This window comes from Sparus aurata, chromosome 3 (assembly GCF_900880675.1).
Source record: "Sparus aurata chromosome 3, fSpaAur1.1, whole genome shotgun sequence".
Lineage (NCBI taxonomy): Eukaryota > Metazoa > Chordata > Actinopteri > Spariformes > Sparidae > Sparus > Sparus aurata.
The window spans coordinates 14,500,666-14,520,727 of record NC_044189.1 but is presented as its reverse complement, the minus strand read 5'-3'; the positions used below and the strand labels follow the sequence as shown (position 1 = coordinate 14,520,727).

The 20,062-nt window shown below is 44.6% G+C and overlaps 1 protein-coding gene across 2 annotated transcripts in view; it reads right to left on the bottom strand.

The window, feature by feature from the left end:
* Nucleotides 1-20,062, bottom strand: part of jarid2b (jumonji and AT-rich interaction domain containing 2b) — a 112,322-nt gene that overhangs the window by 49,322 nt on the left and 42,938 nt on the right. For both annotated transcript variants that reach the window (XM_030413138.1, XM_030413140.1), the window contains exon 2: nt 9,189-9,312. In XM_030413138.1, coding sequence (XP_030268998.1) covers nt 9,189-9,312 — 124 coding nt within the window. The remainder of the gene's footprint in view (nt 1-9,188; nt 9,313-20,062) is intronic.

Sequence of the window (20,062 nt, the reverse complement as noted above, 5' to 3'; positions counted from 1 at the left end):
ACCAACCACCTCCAGATATCTGGCTTCGTACTGCATTAAAATATCGCCGGATTCTTTAGGGAACAAACATTGTTTTCATCTGACAGAGTTAATAAAGCCTTCCGTTTGTGATTTGACGCAGCACGGAGGGCTGACGGCGGAGGAGATGCATTTCATTTGATGTGATTATGGTGGGTCTGCTTTATCTGAAAGTGCAGAGTGTAGTGCAGAACATGGAAAACAGAAGAAAGACTGAATAATGCGTGCCCCATCTCTCTATTTATCAACTTCTCCCTTTCTAATACACAGAGATGCCGAGCCGAAAGCATCTGCAGTCAGTGTGAAAACGGTGATACATCATCTGTGATACACACACACACACACACCACATATTGCCACATCTATCTCAGTATCACACGGTGATAGGTTTGGAGTTACTTATTCATATCTCTGTTCCCTTGTTGAATGCAGCTGCTGTTCTTCGCCGACATACGTGACGTTTGCCCTTTGACAGAGAATTAAAGAATAAAAAAAAAACACAAGCCCAAGGCGGCGAGAAAAGTAAACGGATATCGCCGGACTTGACATTCTTAGTGAGCCCAATTGACAGAGCCCTAATTAAATATTTAGCGAGCAACTCAGACAAACAAAATAAGCCCCCAGACAGATTCTAAAATCAAAAGCAACAACAGGCACCGAGAATTCAAATTGGGTCAAACAGAGGAGTGGAAGTCAATGGTAATTAAGGAAGACAACCAAATTAAATAGATATCACAAGGCTTGATTTCCTCTTGGGCGGTTGTTGCGATTTCTTGGAACGCGCTGCACCAAAGCGTCTGATTCAACAATGGCATGCGAACGAGCAAACTTATCGGGGGGGGGGGGGGGGCGACTTGGGGGAAGTTCAAAGCTTTTCAAGAGTTAACAAAAAAAAAAAAGAGTGCGGGCAGCTGCCAAGGAGACCGACTGGAGACAGAGGGGCAGTCACATGTTTTCGAACTGCGCCGCTCTCGCCAGCTGCGGTATCACTTTGCAGACATGTAGGCTGAAGATTTATGCAAGCGAGTGAGCAATGCAGCAATCAAACTCTCGACACTGACAATAATTAATCACATTTTGCCCGTTTTGACCCGTTCTGACGAGTATTCATGCCTGACTGGACTTCAGTGTGGCAGGTTGTTAAATTATTCAAGTTCATTTTGCAAAAACAACTGATGACTCACTGAATGTTTAAGCTCCCGGTGGTTTGTTTAACCGAGAGCGCCGCTGTCATAAATCCATTCATTCGCCCATCAACTGTGCATGTCACTTTCTCATTGGCTGAGGGATTCTTAGTTCATCGGCCAGTGAAATTCCATCTGACTGATGCATCGGAGGGATGTGTCACTCACCCTGAGCTGCGAACTTCTAACAGTGGGTGTCAAAAGGGAAATAAATTAAGATAACAACGACAGGGGAGTGCGGGTTAGGATAAGTGGCAACTTGAATGCTATCCTATGCTACTGTGGAACAAGCCCGGGCATTGTGTCATACACATCAAGCATCAAATGACAGTGTAGGAGACAGGATGGAGATTGTGGAGCAGGTAAAAGGAGTTTTTCAAACATATGATTTAACTGAGATTTATGAATGTGCTCGAGGCTGAGCGCACACACACACACACACACACACACACACACACACACTTTATGATTATTGCATAGGCGCACACACAGGCTTGTTGGCTTTTCTCACACACGCGCAGGGCAGGCCAGTACCTGAAAGCCGAGGTACAGTCATCAGACACACATCGTTGCGGTCACCGAGTTAACAAGCGCCGGCGTGATGAGTAAGGCCCTTGCACTGCTGTCAATGCTTTATGTTGGCGTTGGAGAGCCTGGAAGTCTATAGGGCAGGGGTGATTCACCGCCTTACAATGCCACGGTTAGCACGAAGGGCCCCCATTCGAGTGCCTTTAATCAATCAAGAGTTTCACTTGAGAGCTCTTTGAAGTTTCCCCTTTCAGGCTAAAGTAGATCTCCAAATGAAAAAAAGCTTCAGATGGCAACAAAGAATTCAGTTCATTTCCATTTGTGAGAGATTTTCTGCACTTTTTTTTTTAGGATCAATTCCACAGATTTAGACAGATTAAAGGGAAAGAGTTCACCCAGATATAACAATTCAGTCATTTCCCCGCCAACCCCAATGGGCCAATGGCCAACGTTTTGTAGCTCACAAAATGTGTCTTGAGCTTCACAGCAAAACAGTGTTGCAGCATTCTCCTCAACAACTGAGGTGGTTTTTTTGACTTTTCAAAATCTACTTCACGGGGGGGGGGGGGGGGGGGGGGGGGACTGTTTAAGAATGACAATTAGCCGAGGCCTGATCACCACTTCTGGACAACATTGATGGTCAGAGTCGCACCAGAGCAAAAAGACAAACCAAACTAGCTCATTAACTTTAATTGTGCTCAGAAAATGACTGACGCATGATGTCCCCACAGATCGCAAACAAACAGACTGAGGCCCATTTCTCCGCCCCCTCCTCTTCGCTCCCGCGCTCCCTCCCCTCCATCAATCTATCCCCCCCACCCCGATTCCTCCAAAGAGTAGTTTGACATATGTTGGTTGCACATGAACGCCCATCTGAGGGGCAGGGCTGGGAATCTTTGAAAAGGCAGAGGGCCGGGGATGGGCGACTGAGGCAGACGTGCGGAGATGGCGGCTGAGGTACGGATTGAAGGGAAAAAGTACATTACGATACAAATGCAGCTCAATGAGAGATAGACCAGACAAAAGCCAAAAAACAGAGAAAGAGGAAAGAGATCCATCCTACTAGCAGCCCCTGTTGGGGGGACTCTAATCAGATATATGCATGCTTAACTAAGCCCATCGCCTCGCTATGTTCACCTCAGAGTTTCGAGAGAGTGGCGGGAAGTGAGCAGAAGTACATAGCGTAACATGGCATATCACAGGGCTGAGAGGAGCCTATTAGTGTGAGCTACAGTAATAAGAGAGATCTATAGCAGAGGAAGAATCATCGTGGGGGCAGAGTGTGTACCCTTGTAAGGCCTTGATTACACTTAAAAACACAGGCGCAATGTGTGAATAACTGCAGACAGGGACTCATATAGGGGCCATGATTATAGGCGTGATAACATGCTTACTTGTTTCTTGGTGAGCAGATGCATGGCTGTAATCGGTTTAAAGCTAATCAAATTCACCTATGAGTCAACTGGTAAATTAATTGTCAACCGTTTTGATAAATGTAATCATCTCAATTGTTTTGAGTAAAACTGATTTTAATAAAAAAAAAAAAAGGCCAAAATTCTCTGATTCAGGCTTCTTACATGTGAGCATTTTTTTCAGTTTTTACTCCTCAAAAGTTGCATGTAGCCTGTTGTGGCTCGAAAGGAAGCCGCATGTAATCTGGCAAATTGCCTCCAGTGATGTCACTCAGTGGCAAAGTTGCATTGTGGGTAATGAAGGCCCAGGAAAGGCTGTCAATCCTATAACACTGTTAAACTCATTATTCAAACAAGTTATAAAAATCGATAGAGCAAAGCTGGAGATTTCCCCTTTTTAATTCAATGTATACCTTTTAAAACCTGGAGCCTACATTACCCACAATTCAATGTAGCCACTGAGTGACAACACTGCAGGCAGTTTATCAGCTTACATGCAGCTTCCTCTGCAGCCACAATCGACAATTAAGTCATTAGTTGCACCTTTTGATTTGTCTTTTCACTTCCCTTTCATGCATGAGCAATTCTGCACAATTTCCGCGTCAATTCTGATGTTAAACAACACCACAATCTCCCTTTCCCTCTCATAAACAAGAGGACTAGGTTTCTCTTTCATGCCCTTTGTTCATGTAATCCTCTGTGCCTGTATACAATTAAAAACTATGGGATGATATAAAAAGAAACAATCGGCAGTTTTGTTTTTGGGTGAAACTCCCCATAGTACCCATTCCCAGGCCTTTTATTCTTTTTTCAGAGTGGAAGCGGATACTAAAATTGACTGCCTGGCGAGAGAGAGATTTCAAATAGCCCCAGATATATTGCCCTTCATTCCAAAATTAGACCGAGCAGCACTGCACAACACTCACCACAAGCCAGAACAAAAAGCACACAACAACAATGCACAGTTCAGCAACATGGCATCTGCTATGTGAAGCTCAGGGCCGTAAATCTAAAAGCATCAAAGGGCAAAGATGGGATACTGTGAGGGCACGCGATGGGCCTCACAGATTAGCTAAACTTGCGCTCATCCGGCTATTGAGATTCTCTTTTTTCCCCCCCTTCTCCTTTCTCTCTGCTGGTGTTCCAGGGAGAGAATAGCGGGGCCCACACAGTGTTTGTAGCTGCCACGGCTGCCACTGTGGCCATGCACGAAGCTGGCAGCACGGGAAATACAGACAGACAGCAGAGTGACAGCAGAGTGAGTGCTGAAGGAAAGGGGACGGCACGCATAGGAAAAAAAACGGGCAGGAACGGCAGGTCCCGAGACTGGCGGACGGAGGGGAAGGGAAAGAGAGGGGACAGTTGGAGAAATAGGCAAACTGGGAACCCTCTCCTCTCTCTTCAGCCCCTCCTGGTTTCTGGCCGGCAGCCAGCTCCTCCATCAATAGCACTCAGGGAAATGGAAAGGGAGGAAAGGAAGGGATGGGGAGAGGGGAGGAGAGGAGAGACGAGAGACGAGCATAGCGAAGGGAGATGGCGAGGTGAGGAAGTACAGGAAGAAGACGCAGCGATGACGAGACGGAGAACAGGAGAGGAAGGGAAAGGAAAGGGAGGGTGGGGATGGTGGAAGAATTCGAATAGAAGGGAGGGAGGGCTTTGGGTGACAGATATTGTAGGTAGTTAAGACGGACGGGGGGGCAGAGGACAGGAAGGACAAAGCGGAAAAGAGGGAGATGGTGAGAAAAAGGGGAGACAGAGACGGATGGAGGGAACAGGGGGGGAGAAAGAGAGACTATGGAGAGGAGGGTGGGGGGGGTGGGGGGAACATAATCGAGGAGATTGAGCAGCGGGAGGGAGAGAGGAGACAGGAGCTCGCGGAAAAGGCAGTAACCAGAGTCCTATTGATGTGTAATGAAACCCTGCATCCGGGGAGAGACAACCGGATGGACGGTTCGGATGGAGGGAGATGGAGGATGAGAGGAGGCAGAATGTGGCCGCGACGGAGCGGGTAAAGAAGGGTGAGTGGGTGATGCAGGAGGGCATAATGTCATTTTGTTAAATAATGCAGGCGGCGAGCGGGAGAGGCAGGAAGTGTGATGGACGCCGAGATGGACGGCTGCCAACGGCGCGAGGTAAAGTGGCTGGGGAGATGGCATAATTGCTGGCTATGGGCAGGGAGAAGGCTGAGTGGGTGGGGAGACAGACAGACGCACGCACACACATGCAGCCGACTGACAGACCGCCACACCCCCTTTAAAACAGATAGCCACCGCTGCCACAAGGCGACCAAGAGAGGAGGAGGACGAGGCTGGGGACGGATGAAGGTATGTGGGAAGGGAGAGAGGCAGAGACAGATGCCCGGGGAGGGGGACACACGCTGTTACAGCCAGGTACTGCTGTAACCTCCTTCAGCCACATGATTTCCCCAAAATGGTGGATGCTTGTCTCGAAATGCACCGAAGCGGAGGGGGTCCTTTTGTTTATACGTACCAGATCCTGTGTATAGAATATTAACCGGTTAACTGATTAGTCAGCAACGATTAAATGCTGAGTAATTTCTTAAGGATATTTTTCAAAATTCTCTGATTCCATCTTCTTGAAATGAATAATTTCTGGTTTCTCTTGCTCGTCAGTGACAGCAAACTAAATATTTTTGGGATTGTGGACAAGAAAAGACATTTGAGGATGTCATCTCGGGCATCTTTCCGACAATTTTTAGACCAAGCGCGTAATCAATAAATCAAGACAACCAACAAATTAAGGAAGTTAAGGAGCAACATCAAACTTTTAAGTTATTCTGGAGAACGATAGTTGATGGTTGTGTTTCATTCCTAGATCATCGAAAAAAAAGTTTTAGGCCAGATGCCAGAGAGTTATTTGACTGCGATTGATATTTGACATTCTGGGCACGAGACTGACGTGCCCTGCCTCTCTCCCAATGTTCTCTCCAATTTTGCAAAGGATAGGTGGGTACAGTAATGGATGGATGGAAAGAGTCTCTATACTATATTTCTGCAGAAAGTTACATAGTGTTGCTTTAACTGCAGCTCAAGCTACAATATTATTTGCAAATATTCATTCAATCAGAACTGAAATGGTTCTCTTAGTCTAGGTTAGAGGAAGTCGCTTTTGAAGCAAGTATGAGAAAGTCTCAGGTGCAAGCTTCTCATTTGTGAGTATTTACAGGTTTCCTTAGTGTAATATGATAACCAAGTTAGTTTGACAAAAGCTTAATGGCTCCTCAGTTTCCAGAACGACCACGTTACCTCACGTGCACAAAACATAATCGAACAGTACGTTTGAATGAAATTACGATTGGTTGTTGTATAAATTAAATTGAGATGAACGTCCATAATAAAACTACTGTTAGTTGCATTCCCACTTTCAATATTTTCCTTTAAAATAGCAACGTACCAAAACAAAAAATGATTGGATTTACAATGATGACAGAGAAATGCACTGCGTCTCACGTCCGAGAGGCCGACACCTGCAAATGTTTTTGCTTAACCCGTTCTAAAATTGTTCCTTTATTAATTTTCACACAAAGGAGCGATCCATTAACTGACTCATCATTCAGATATGACAGGTATCTCTATCATCTTCTCCACCGACTCCATCAATCACACATTTAATTATTCTGTGCCTGCGAGGTCTGGCTCTCTCCAAAATGGCTGATAGTTTCACAATAATGCCCGTGTTAGGCTGAAAACTGTGGCACATGTCTGGCTCCGACATAAGCCCAGACTCTCTAACCCACGGTCCTCTAAAACAGCAGGGGCTGCCCATTCAGGATGTAGCGCACGCTGAGTGTGATCCTCCAAAATGGCTGACAGTTTCACCACAGCGCCTATGTGAGACGGGAAACTGTGCCGCTCATACAACCTCCAAAGCCCCGCTAACCCACGGTGCTCTAAAACAGCAGGGCCCGTCTATTCAGCCCAGCTCCCTTTTGTGTCAGCGTGGGCTGCTGTCGTTACCCCCGGCACGACGGGCCGCCGACGCTTTCTAATGAGTCATTTTTATTCAGGCGATAAGGTCAGCTACCCGCGGCGGCTTAAAAGGCCCTGAGGAGCTCTGGAGTGGCAGCTATGAGATGCCAGACAGACACAGAGAGATACTGGGGAGGGGAGGGGGCACTTGGCACAGATGTAGAGAGGAGAAATGAAGGTGCAGAAAATATATAATAAAGAAAACATGAGGAAAATACGGAAGGAGAAAAAAAATAAAAAACGCAAGGTATAAAAGATAAGCTAGATTTCAAAAGAGACTTCCCTCCTGTCTGTCGGCCCGTCTCCCTTCCTGCCTAGCTGGATGGCTGGATGACTTTCCTTTCTTTTGGTGTCTGGGTTGTGTTAATGTCAGCTGAGAATAGCTTCTGAGGCACGTGTGAAGTTCAAATCTCCGCTGTTGGCTGGCTGAGGGCTTTTTTGTGTGGGAGCTCCAGTGTCAAACAAAGACATGGTGGCAGCTTCGTTCAAAACAAGCTGTTCAGCCCCCCCCCCCCCGTGCTCTCACTCTTCTTGTGCCGTTTCAGGTTTACAGGGTACAACAGCAGAAGTCCCTCAACTGTTACTGTAGCAGGCTCCCACCTGGAATTGGATTTCTGTCTAAGTAAGCAACTTCAAGTATTAATTCATGTCCAGGCTTCCATTAGTCTGTGTTTTAATGAGTCCAGACACAAGGGTGAGCGTAAAGGCCCTAGCTGAAAAAAAGATCAACAACACGTCTGCACATGTTTCATTCTGCGCGCTGCTTTCTGGAACCACCTCATCAGAGCCTCTCTGTTTGATGCACAAACAAAAGTTGAAAATAAATGGGCAACACTTTCAGTTCAAGGGTTCCTTTGAGGATGTGACACCGAACCAGCAAAGGGAAAGACTGCAAGCTCGCTGCCCACTGACCCACAACAGTAAGCAAACAGGACTCTTTAATCATCCGGTCTCATCGCATTCTCTCCATTTAAAGTGAAATCAGGTTCCGTCTTCAAAGAAAACACGCTTAGTCTCCCTATACAAACAAACTAATAAAACTGTCGCCTGCAATTAAAGCACTGAAGAGCTGGACTGAGACACTAATGACAGCCAAGCCAGACTAAATTGGCAACTCTGACATTTTCTCCTCAGAATGCTGCAGCACTTTCATTTTGTCAAATCAAAGTGAAGGTTTCCAACATGTCGAATTGTTGGACTTTAAGAAAACCCTTTTATCCTCGCAGGCCTGTTTACAGTACACTGTGAGGGATGTGGTTCATTTTGTTCCATTCCACGTCTGCAAAGTCCTCATGGGTGGAATACTACGGGAGCCCATTAGCACCAATGTGGTGAAAAAAAGTCATGAAGAAACATTTCTTCAAATAAGACTTTGGATCAGAAAACAATGAAAACTTTCTCAACACAATGACAGAAAGCTAGCTGGTGCACATGAATTTGTGATGGTTGGCGCAGGTTTCACATTATTCTAAGGCACTATTTCAATATTTTGAGAAAGTATCTCATTATTTATATCAAGTCATTACTTTGAAATACCAAGCCATTCTTCTAAGAAAGCGTCATGGTTAATATTGAGATATTAAGACACTATTTTGCACATCGTTCCATTATTTTAAGATACCGAGTCATTATTTTGATTTACTAAGCCATTTTTTGAGCAAGTTTCACATATTTAATGAAAATAACTTACTATTTTCAGAAACTAAGTCATTAAAAGTTTCCTATTATAGCAGCTTACAGGATCCAGTCTTGTTTTTACACTGGGATGAAGTGTTACTGTATGTTTAAACCTCTGGTTTCATTCCTGCGGAAGTAATACTTACTAATACAAATTTTGTATTCCACCGAGCAAATGTAGTCTGAGTTCTGTTTGCCTTATTTCCTGATATTCAACGCGCGACCTTGACCACACCAATATAGAAAATCATACTGAGGTAAAGTGGACGGCTACAAATATACTCATCTGATATTTATATCACTAAAAAATGCACATATGGAAGGAGGGGATAACACAGTGGAACAGTCCCCTCGCGTTACCGACATGGATGCAAACTTACCATTAGAGTTTGTGGTTCCATCATCCAGCTGCCTTTTCTGTGCACTCCTAAACTCCTTTAGGGAGAGGTAAAGCACCTTTCGCATAACCCGCTCCTCCGACCACGGGATCCCATCACTGTCATCCTGTGGAAACATCCAGAAGGAAAGAACGGGTCAGTACAAACCTATTGTCATAGACAGAAATCACACTTGCTCTTTCTTAAGTTCTTAATCGTCATGTTGTTTATCCATACATTCATTTTTTACTAACCAAAGCTGGCAGACAGCGAGCAAACAGTCTATAAATGTTTGCCTTTTGTCAGCACATTCTGGTAAAATGTTTGTTTACATCGATAGCTGCCGTCAATTAGCATTCAAGTAAGGACGTGGAATTGATTTTTATATCATATTATTATACTACTATATAAAAATAACAGCACATCTAGGAAACAATGATCTTGTAAGTCAGTGCGAAGAGGCATGAAAAGTTATGACAGCTTTAGCAAAGAGAAACAGACAAAGTTTATTTAAAAGCCCCTAACATATTGTTTCGGTTGCCATTTCTTGCTATGTCGTGACATTAGCATGACACTGCATTAGCATAACACAGCATTTGCCTGCAGTAGGACACAAGGCAACAGCATTAGCATGAGAATGCACGGAGGACTGCATCTCGCCACAATGCCGTGATAGGAGCGTGTTATGGTGATGAATAGGTAGGAAGCAAATGAAAAAAGCATCATGGGACCACGAGTTCATGTGGTGCTAATCTCTCCCAGGGAGGCTGAGACAGAAGATGTTATTGTCGAAGAGGTCACCAGGAGTCACACACACACACACACACACACACACACACACACACACCACATCCTTTTTCCAAGACATGGCCATCTTTTCTTTTATTCCTTTTCTTTACCAGTCAGTTTCAATCGGAGCAACAAACACACGACAGCAGGACATATGGCACATCAAAGCTGCAATTTATTAAAACGCTACTGTCTGTTGCTCATTTCGAGAATTTTAACAGTTTAATGGGAAAGTATTCCACCGCATCAAGCTTTGTTAAAAGGGTCTTTAGCGAGTGTCCAACAGCAACAAACCATACTTCTCTGCCCCCCCCCCCCCTTGCTCCCCTACACTCATTGCTCTGGCAGCTGTGTTTGATGTCGAACAACGCTAATGACTAAAGGAAATGAGATTAGGACATGAGCAACAACAAAGAGGTATTAATAAATAATGGAAACTGGAAATAGCTTTTTCTCTAGTCAAGCCATGGGGCGAGTGGATTTCAGCTGTAAGGTTTGAGACAAGAAAACACTTTGTGTCTTTGTGCAAAAAGCTAATGTATGCTAATTATTTAAATGTAAAAATGAAAAAAAAAAAAAGAAAATTCTGATCCTGTCGGCTCATCCTTGGCGAGCACACTTCCTCCCGTCTGAGTCCAGTAAGAGGCAGACGTGAGAGGTGACGCGTGTGGGAGCGCCGGTCGGATCATCCAGTTGACTCAGCTGAGCCAACTCAAACGATCCGAGTGGCTGGTGGGCATCACGGCGACATCAGTGTTTGAAATCTTCACCTTGCATGGAAATAATCACTCCGAGATGTTTTATCGCCGCTTCAATAACAAGATAGCGGTCACAGCGTTCCATTAAGAACGAGTGAGCTCTCAAAAAATAAATAAATAAATAAACTGAGGAATTCAGTCGACTGTGGCTGGGGTGACAGTCTGTGTGTGTCAGCCTGTCTGAGTGTGTGAAAGGGAGAAAGTTAATCTCATCCTAATATTATGCAGCCTCCCACAGCCAGTGAATAAAATGCTTCTGAAATGACTACCGCTCAGAAATGTCTTCCTTTCAGTGATGCAACCCCGGGTCTGGTTCGCTCTACTCGCTCTCAGACACACACAAGACACTAGACTTGTTATGATGGAGAAAATCTGCCTTCTGATCAGTGCAGCAGACAACTTGCAGCTAATTATAGCGGCCTCACAACAGGGTGTGTGCAAATGTGTCGGCGTGTGTTTACTTCAGATCTTCAGAGTTCGGGACACAGAGATGACATTTCTCAACAATGTGCACTCTCATTCAGATGAAGTTGGTCGCTGTGCAGCACGTGTCGGGTATAAACTTTCATCACCTTCATCTAACAAATTCCCTGTGCTTCTTCCCTTCGCCTTTTGACTCACCATTATTACAGTCTGATTCAATAGATGTAGTTTTGGAAAAGAAATTCAAACTCAAAAATAGAACATTTACAACATTAAAGTGGCAATATGTAAGAATTAATGTTGAGAACATTCAAAATCATCAATGGAATGTGATGAAAGAGCAGTTTTGATGTTATGTATATGTATCGTGTTGCGGAGATAACTACTTCTTCTAAAGTTAGCATGCTAACCAGCTAGTCCCAAGCCCATCCTGGTCCAAATGTCCTGCCAGTGGTGTAAAATATTTACACTTCTAATAGTTTCCTCCAGCTTCAGTCAAAATCCCTGGCTGCACAGCTAACTGAGCTAACCACCTAAAGATAGCTACAGTTAGCAGGACTTAGGGAATTACTCCGGAGAAATGCTACCCCCATTTGTTTTTATTGAGAATTTTACTTGTGGCCAATTCTCACAAATTGTGCCTTCAATAAGGCAATAATACAAACTCAGAAATATCTGGTTGGTATATTTCCATTATTGAATAAACAAGATGCCCTTAGAGGGCAATAGGGTCCCTACAACGCTGTGTGAAGTCAGAAAGGTAGCTACTCAGAAGAGGCCAGCAAATACAAAGACACACCAATGAATGAAGATTCAAATTTGCTCCCTTAGTTAGTTAGTTAGTTAGTTAAAAAAAGCGAATCACAGTTTCTTAGAGCCCATAGTGATATCTTCAAGTTGCTTCTTTATTCCACTCATCAATCCAAACCCCAAAGACTCTTCATTTAGGTCATAAATGACTAAGACAAAGCAGCCAGTCCTTAGTTTAAACAAGCTGGAAGCAGCAACCATTTTTCTTGAAAAACGACTGAGATCAACTATCAAAAATGTTGGTGATTAATATTCTTTTGATCGATCGTCACTGAGCTCTACTTAGCACAGTTCACAAACTACTCAGAAAAACTCAGAAATCCGCAAATTTAGTTCATTCTCTTCCTGTAATTAGATCGAAACTATTATGGCCTCATTCACTCACTCGATTCATTCCATAAACTCTTAATATTCTTTGACAATATTGACAAGCCTGAAGACTTTTTGCTTGCTTATCATGCTTTTGTGTGCAGGTCTTCTTTTGTGCATCTCCAGCAGATAAAAATAAGCTTTTGCGGAGTATTGTTTTTATTTCCCAGGTCTGCTTAGGGGCCTTGGGGACAAGGCCTCAGCAGAGCTGGAGGGAGGGAGGGAGGGAGGAAGGGGTGGGTTGGGGGGGAGAACAAGATTAAAAGCTGGGTGTCTGCACATGATGGAGCTGATGGGTGACAGCCACATCTCCCTGCATACAGTACGCATGCTGACACACAGACACAGACACACACAGACACACACACACAGACCACTCAGTGCACTGCTGGATTGCAGCCTCTGACAGAGGTTGATCGGGTGTGTTTTGTGTGTAGCGTGCAGTCCCTCATTAGACTGTCACACACAAGGGCGCACACACACACAAGGGCGCGCACACACACACAAGGGCGCGTACACACACAAGGGCACACACACACACACACACACACACACGTGAGACAAGGTAGTGCTAGCGTTCAATTATGCCATTTTCTCCTGTAGTTAATGTCATCTAATCCATTCTGAGCGTGCATGTGTGTGTGTGTGTGTCTGAGCGTGTGTGTGTGTGTGCACAAAAGCCTGCCAGGTAAGCACCAATTACCTCGACAGCTCACTGGCACCCTCTCCCCTCCTGGTGTGTCACAAGGCCAAACATACGCTGACACACACATAGCACTGGCGGTATGTCTCGGGGTTACAAACATTCTCACATAAACAGCATCTATTGTATCTCTACTTTTACACACACAAAGAAACAACACACAGCTGTACTGAGAGGGATAAAAAAAAATCCTTCCCTCGGAAAATTGACCTTAAAGTTCATCTGCGTTTCTTTTTCTCTCACTTTCTCTCTGGTTTCCTCACAGTCATTGGCAGCGCGCCACAGATATTTCCTGCGCTGTGTACACATAGCAACAAGGTCTGGAAAAAAAAAGGGGGGAAAAAAAACGCTGACCGACTTTTTCATCAGCTGGAGGGAGCATTACTCTACGCTCTTACAGCTGCTGCACCTCGGAAAACCCCACTAATAGTTCCTCATAACTTCAGATCGTTGGTTAAATGGGTTCTCACAACCTTTGCTCGACTGTAGGTTAACCGTTTGTTCGACCTTAGAGGTAAGGTTCTCATCGAGGCTGCTTTCGCTGTTCGCAAAAAAAAAACAAAAAACAAAAAACAGCTCCTGCAGGTGTCTTTGTTTCCAGGTGTAAAATAAAGAAAAGATGGGTGGCAATCGCATGCAAAATCCCTCCGAAATCACACCGCCTGATTGAGGAGAAATGTGGCATGGCGGAGGAAGGGCAACTCAAAATAAGCAATTAAACCAAATTGTGTTGCATCTCAGTTTCGTAGTCAGACATAACAGTGTGCCCCAAGTGTGTTTGTGTGGGTGTGAGAGAGAGTGAGTGAGTGTGTGTGAGTGTGCCGGAGTGTACGTGTGTGTGGCGTGCGTGTGTGCTTTCTGAGATATTGCCAGAGCTCTTTAGAGACAGCTCTTACACAGACCAGTGCCAGCAGAGCGCTACCTGGCACTGACACACACATCTACACCCCGACCAGCTCCCATCAGGCTGGTGGAATTCCACTAATGAGCGCAGGGACCTTTTCCGTGCACATGCCTGCCTGCCTGCCTGTGTGTTTATGTGTGTGTGTATATAACCAAGTGACAGTGTCAGGAACGCTGTGTGCCTACTGTCACCCAGCAACCCCACCCCCCATCTCCTTTTTGCAATACGCGGGTAATCCGACCTGCAAAAACCACAAAGAATACACAGACAGACACCTTTTAGGCATCCGCTGGGATACTGTGCTTGAAAAGCCTCTTCCTCTTTCACTTCGTCTCTCCCTTTTTCTGTCACACGCATATGCCGCGATGAATCAGACAGTGCTGTTCCCGCTGGGCTTCTTTTTAACATTTTTCTCAAACTAAACTTCTCCACAAGATTGAAACCAAGAGGAGGAAATATCACTGAAGACACTCCTGAGATGCTAATTCTAGCAACATTTAAATTCCTTTCCTGACATTATTCTGCAGCATGAGAAGGTTCTTATGTGTCAAAAATGTAATCTCTGGCGAGAGTTTGTGGTTATTTTGTCCTAAATGTACTACAAACTTATAACTGGTTATCAAACAGTCTGAATTTATAACTCATTATTATCATCATCAGGTAGATATTCAGCATTTTTCCAATTTCGGTATTGATGGTTTTTGTGTCCAATTGCTGATAACGCCATTTCTGGTTCTGATGCAGCATTCTGTCTCTGAAGACGCCACTTTATGGTCTCACTCAATATCCCGCCCACAACACTATGTGATTGGTTACAAGTCACAAGTGATTGCCTATTAACACTGAACAATCTGAATCTGCAAAGTAATTGGTAACTGAGAGGAAGTAACAAATCCATTTCAAAATGTATTTATTATACTTCGTGACTACTAATAATTGGTAACAGCATCAGCCCTGAAAGAAACATATCAGTTGGCCCCTACTCTCTATGGCCTACATAAGCAAACACGGCCATCAGCAGGAAAATTGGCAACTTCTGTAAAATTATTTTAGTTATTCTTAAAGCCTGTTACCGGGTCAGATTCAGACATTTCTAGGATGGAGTATCACAGCCTGAAGAAAGAAGCTGCTCCGTAGTCTGGTGGCACGGCACAGCACTAAAAACCAATTTCACTTCGTTTAACTTTTGTTCAGAAATCACAGAAAATATCAAATATCCATGTAGCGGCACCAGAAGTTATTGTTGTAAGCCAATATTGAAAATAATAAGCCCATTTAAAATCCTTATGGTGAGAAAGGATCCAGGAAACAAATATGAAGAAAACTCAGCTGGAAAGAGTTTTGACAACAGCGGAGCAATCATAACCAAAGAGAGCGAATAAACTGAATGTTGAAACAGTCCCAGGAAATGAGCAAATGTTAAAAAAAAAAGCTTGCGGTGTGCCAATGTTAAAGACTCAAGAGAGCCTGAGCAGGATCAATCTATCCCTGCATCTGTTCATCTAACTAGATGAAAAGTGGAGCTGGTTCCACTTCATAACCCCAGCCTTACTCAACAACCCTCTCTCCGCAGCAGGCAAATCCAATAACTCTGAGAGCTGATGAGGAAACAAGTAGATTGCATTGGCTGCGTCTCATAGTTGATGCCGAAAAAAAAAGGCCCCTGGATGTAGTATTGGGTACAAGGACAGGAAGGGAAGATGATGAAGAGTGCCGGATGTGCAGTGTTCATTTTAACGTGTGAAATTGCTTATTACGACACTCACTGCAAAAAAAGAAAAAAGAAAAAAAACACTGTGCCTTTAAAAGCGTCACAGATCCGCCGTGTTGTGCATCTGGGTCTGTGTGTACAAGTAACAGAAAGCCAGTGCTAACGTCAGCTCTGCAGCTCAGACGCACCAGCGCTGACTGTACAGGAGGGACAGAGAGCGATGATTAAAAAAGGTTGTAAAACCAGTTCCAATTCATCAATGAACTGTCCAATAAAACAATTTGTAGACAACAAGGAGACATCCAACACTGCTACTGTACAAGCAAAACTCCCACAATCTCATCTCGGGTATGTATACATTCTCACACACACGGGAATCTGCATATAGGTACCTTTCTATGCAAGTGCACGCCTGTGCGCGCGAGTGCGTCCTCGCTAGCTGTTTCTAAAAATAGTGCCGTGCTGCTGCCGACTGCGTGGATGTCATGGCAGAGGAATGTGGGCCACGCGCCAGCTGCGATCTGCTCTACAAAACCGGCCCAAAATCTGTTATTCTAACACACATTTCCCTTCAGAAGAACAGGGATGGAAAGATGGATAGGGGAGAATTGTTATTTTAACAAAGCTCAGGTTATTGTATCCAGTAGTCGGGACTGTCTTTAGCCCACTGCTACCCCTCTTTCCCTTCCTCCTTTCCACATCTTGATCGTTCTCGCTCTTCGCACCGACACATGGGGCCCAGATGACTGGCTGTGAGGAGACGACTGCTCGGGGTTCACAAGTGGCGAAGATGATGGTGATAGCAATTATTTAATTCCCAAATACGGCACTGTAACCGTTCTTTGGGTCATCAGCAAATATTTGTGGATCAGAAACATTTAAGGCATGGCTCAGCATTCAAGAAACCCAGAACAAAGGCAGAAAGAGGGCCAAATTCTGCCACCACTATGATGCTATGATGCAGAGAAAGCCATGCAAATGCTTAATAAGTGCAAGTGACTCATTAGAAAAATCTGACAGCAAATTAGGAAAACAGTCCAGGTCCAGGTATTTTTGTTTTTCCAACATAAGCATGACTTGCAAATAACTGAGGTAGCTGCTAAAAACCAGGCTGACTTCCTCAACCACGAAGCACGTGTTAACTCCCCCCCACCCCCCCTCCGCCCCACAAAAACTCACATTCCAATCTTAACTACATCCTGGTCCTCTTGTCCCTTATGGCTTCAAGTAGACCGGATGCTTAGCTCAGCTCAGAGCTCAGAGAATAGGCGAATGGAACAAGGTTGCGGGGTTGCCGGGGAGGAGAGGCCCTATATAATCGCCTCATTACACCACAAGCTCACTGCATCGGAATGTGTGTCTGCATGTGTGTGTGTTTGTGCAGCCACAGGGCCTTCCCTTTAAACTGGCCATGCTGGGATAGCCCCAACATTTAGAGCAGAGTGCTCCAGAACATTTCCATCCGCGGGAGAGAAGTACCTCCTGCAATTGTGTAAATGCTCCTTGAGCAAAAATATAAAAAGAACTATAAAAAAAGGAAGTTAACCACACAAGCTGTCCGAAAACGAGCCATTTGTACTTGGTCCACATGCAAGAAACAGGCTGTGTTACCATACTCCCTCACCACCTTTCCTCCAGATACCTACACATGAAGCAGATAAGAGGTTGCTACCTGAGAACAATGCTTCCGTTTGCAACCAGGCCGCGATGGTCTCTCCCGTTGAGCTCGGTGTCACACACACACACACATACACACACACACAGAAATACACAAACCTCCCGCGTCTGCACTGTCAATCATATCAGCTGTCGGCGTTTGCACACTCATGCACGCACACACAGTCTGAATCTATCTGAGCGTACATAAGTGACAGACTGCCAGCGCCATTCAGCCCTGTCGAGCATAAAACGCTATCAGGCTGGTAAAAAGTGGAGCAGATAGAGAGAGGTGGAGACAGAAAGAGATGGAGGGGGAAAGAGAGAGCGCTTTTAAAAAAACATACTGTGAGAGGGTTTATTTTGACTGAAAGAAATGTGTGCGTGTGCATCAATGAGCCTGTTTGTATATGCGTGTGCATGCGAGCAAGAAAAGGCACAACTGTCTACATAATAAAGGGTTTAAAGTGACGGGGCTGCCCACCCACACCGGCTATGTGACCGACTGACCCCTGTTCTGACCCTTAACCGAAAGCACACACACAAAAACACACACACACACCTACACACATGCGTATAAATAACTTCTAAAGCCGTATTTCATGTATTTGTTTTGAATTTTCCGTCACTGAGGTAGGTTTTTAGACAAATAAATGAGAAGTTGAAATTGAAGACCCCAGCTGTCTGACCTTTTAGCTCCCACATGAATGCAGCATACCACCTGTGACTTTAAAAAACAAAAGCGTTTGACCCTCAGGGCGTTTGGCCCTGATTCACACCATGACCAAAATGTAATCAACTGACCTCTTTGACTGTCTGTTTTTAGCGAATTTAAGAAACTTTAGTCATTATTAATTTGTGACATTAAAACAGAGTTAAAAAAAGTAAAGTATAAACCCCTTGCTAATCTTGCTAACACTGACTGTTATTGCAGTGTTGACAGATTATCTTACAGAACCCGAAAGCAGTTCTGCCTCTGGTCTCAGTGCATACATGGCACACATCACCAGAGGAGCAGCGGCTAAAAGCGACTGTTTCCTGCTCATCCAACACCAAGACAGGACGGTGAAATTGTTGTTGTGGGAATTTTAAGCGTCTCTCATAAAGTGAAATGTTAAAGTAACGGCGTGATATCAGTTTCACAGCCCCGTTGCCATGGTTTTTAGGGCTCAGTTGAGGAAAATTCTTCATATTCTTGAGTCACATTTGGCAGGCTGAGAGCGCCGAGTGTTGCGGCAGAGGACTGGTCTCGCGGTAGAAATGCATGTCAACATCTAACATAAAGTAACCCCTTGTGTGTATGTGTGCGCTGTGACAGGTTGCATAACAAATGGCTCCCATTCAATAATAATAGCCTCATTCACGCTTGCCCTCCAACTCTGTCACAGTATCATTTTCACTTTGGCTACTCGCCGCTGACCAGAGCTTCGACTCAATTCCCTGCACTGCGGGCACATGCACACAAACATGAGCTCGTGAGCGCCGGTCACGCGGAGAGCAAGTCCTGATGGACGGCGCTCCCCGACATGCCGTCATTCATCACGATGGCAGCAGCGATGGCTCCCGCGCCTCCTGCTATTCCCCCCGGGAGACTTGAAAGACCCCGCTGCTGATCCCTCTTAACGGAGCTGCACTCTTAGCCCTCTCCTCCACACACGGAAATGGGAGGTATGACTTCTAACATCAACAGGAATAGCTGATTTCTTACGATACCTGCGGTCAAATGAATGTGCTCTCATTTTCATTCAGGCTGTGTGACACCAGGTGCTGAATGTCTCTGGAGATTATGAAAATCCTTCCATCAGGACATTTATTTCCTCTCAGGTATTTTCTATTTCCACGATGAATAAACATCTTATCCAGCAATAGTGACTGAAGCTGCGGCAGTGTTAATTCGACATTTCCTTAAGAATGATTTTCTTTCTTTACAAGCAAATTTCACACGGATCACATTTCTGCCATTGAACCCATCTATTGTATTTAATGCACTCTAGTGTCATGACAATAAATATAAATATAATAAATAAATATAACAAGGACCTTTCATGTGGCCTTTGAAAATGTGTCAAGTGCTGCCATATTTAAAGTATGTGAAGGACGGTTTGTCAATTAATGAATTGGTCAAAAAGAAAATTGCTTGCCAACTACTTTGATAATCATTTCAGTCATTTCGAGCAAAAATGTAACACATTTGCTGGTTCTAGCTTCTTTACTATAAGAAATTCTATCATATATTTTATACAACATTATTTTCAATTGTTAGTTAAAGCCGTTAATGGACAATTCTTGCACAACGCTTTAAGGCCTTTCTTCTGGCCTTTAAATGTGGCAGCACTCCACTACCGAATCTGGACCGAAACATCTCAACATAACACAAGACCCAGCATGGTGTGCTAAATACTTATTGGAGGATGTGTGCCTGCCTATACATCCACACATACACAATATGTCTTGGAGCATGTGCAAGTTACAGTGTGTAAACATATCGTGCCACAGAGCTGAAGCCCTTCCACTCCCGCAAACCCAAGGAGGGGACAGGAAGGCAGAAACAGGAAACAGAGTAACCTCATTAGCCTTGTGCGTTGTCTGACAGGAACAGCCTGCAGGCTAGCAGGCTTATACGCATATACAGAGAACTGGTCAGTTTATGCAGCATCTGTCTGCTACTAGTGGAGGATGCCATTTGTATGGAAGCAAGCTGGTGTAAGGACGACGCCTGAGGGGGACTTCTACAAAGTCTGCCTGTTAGCCTTG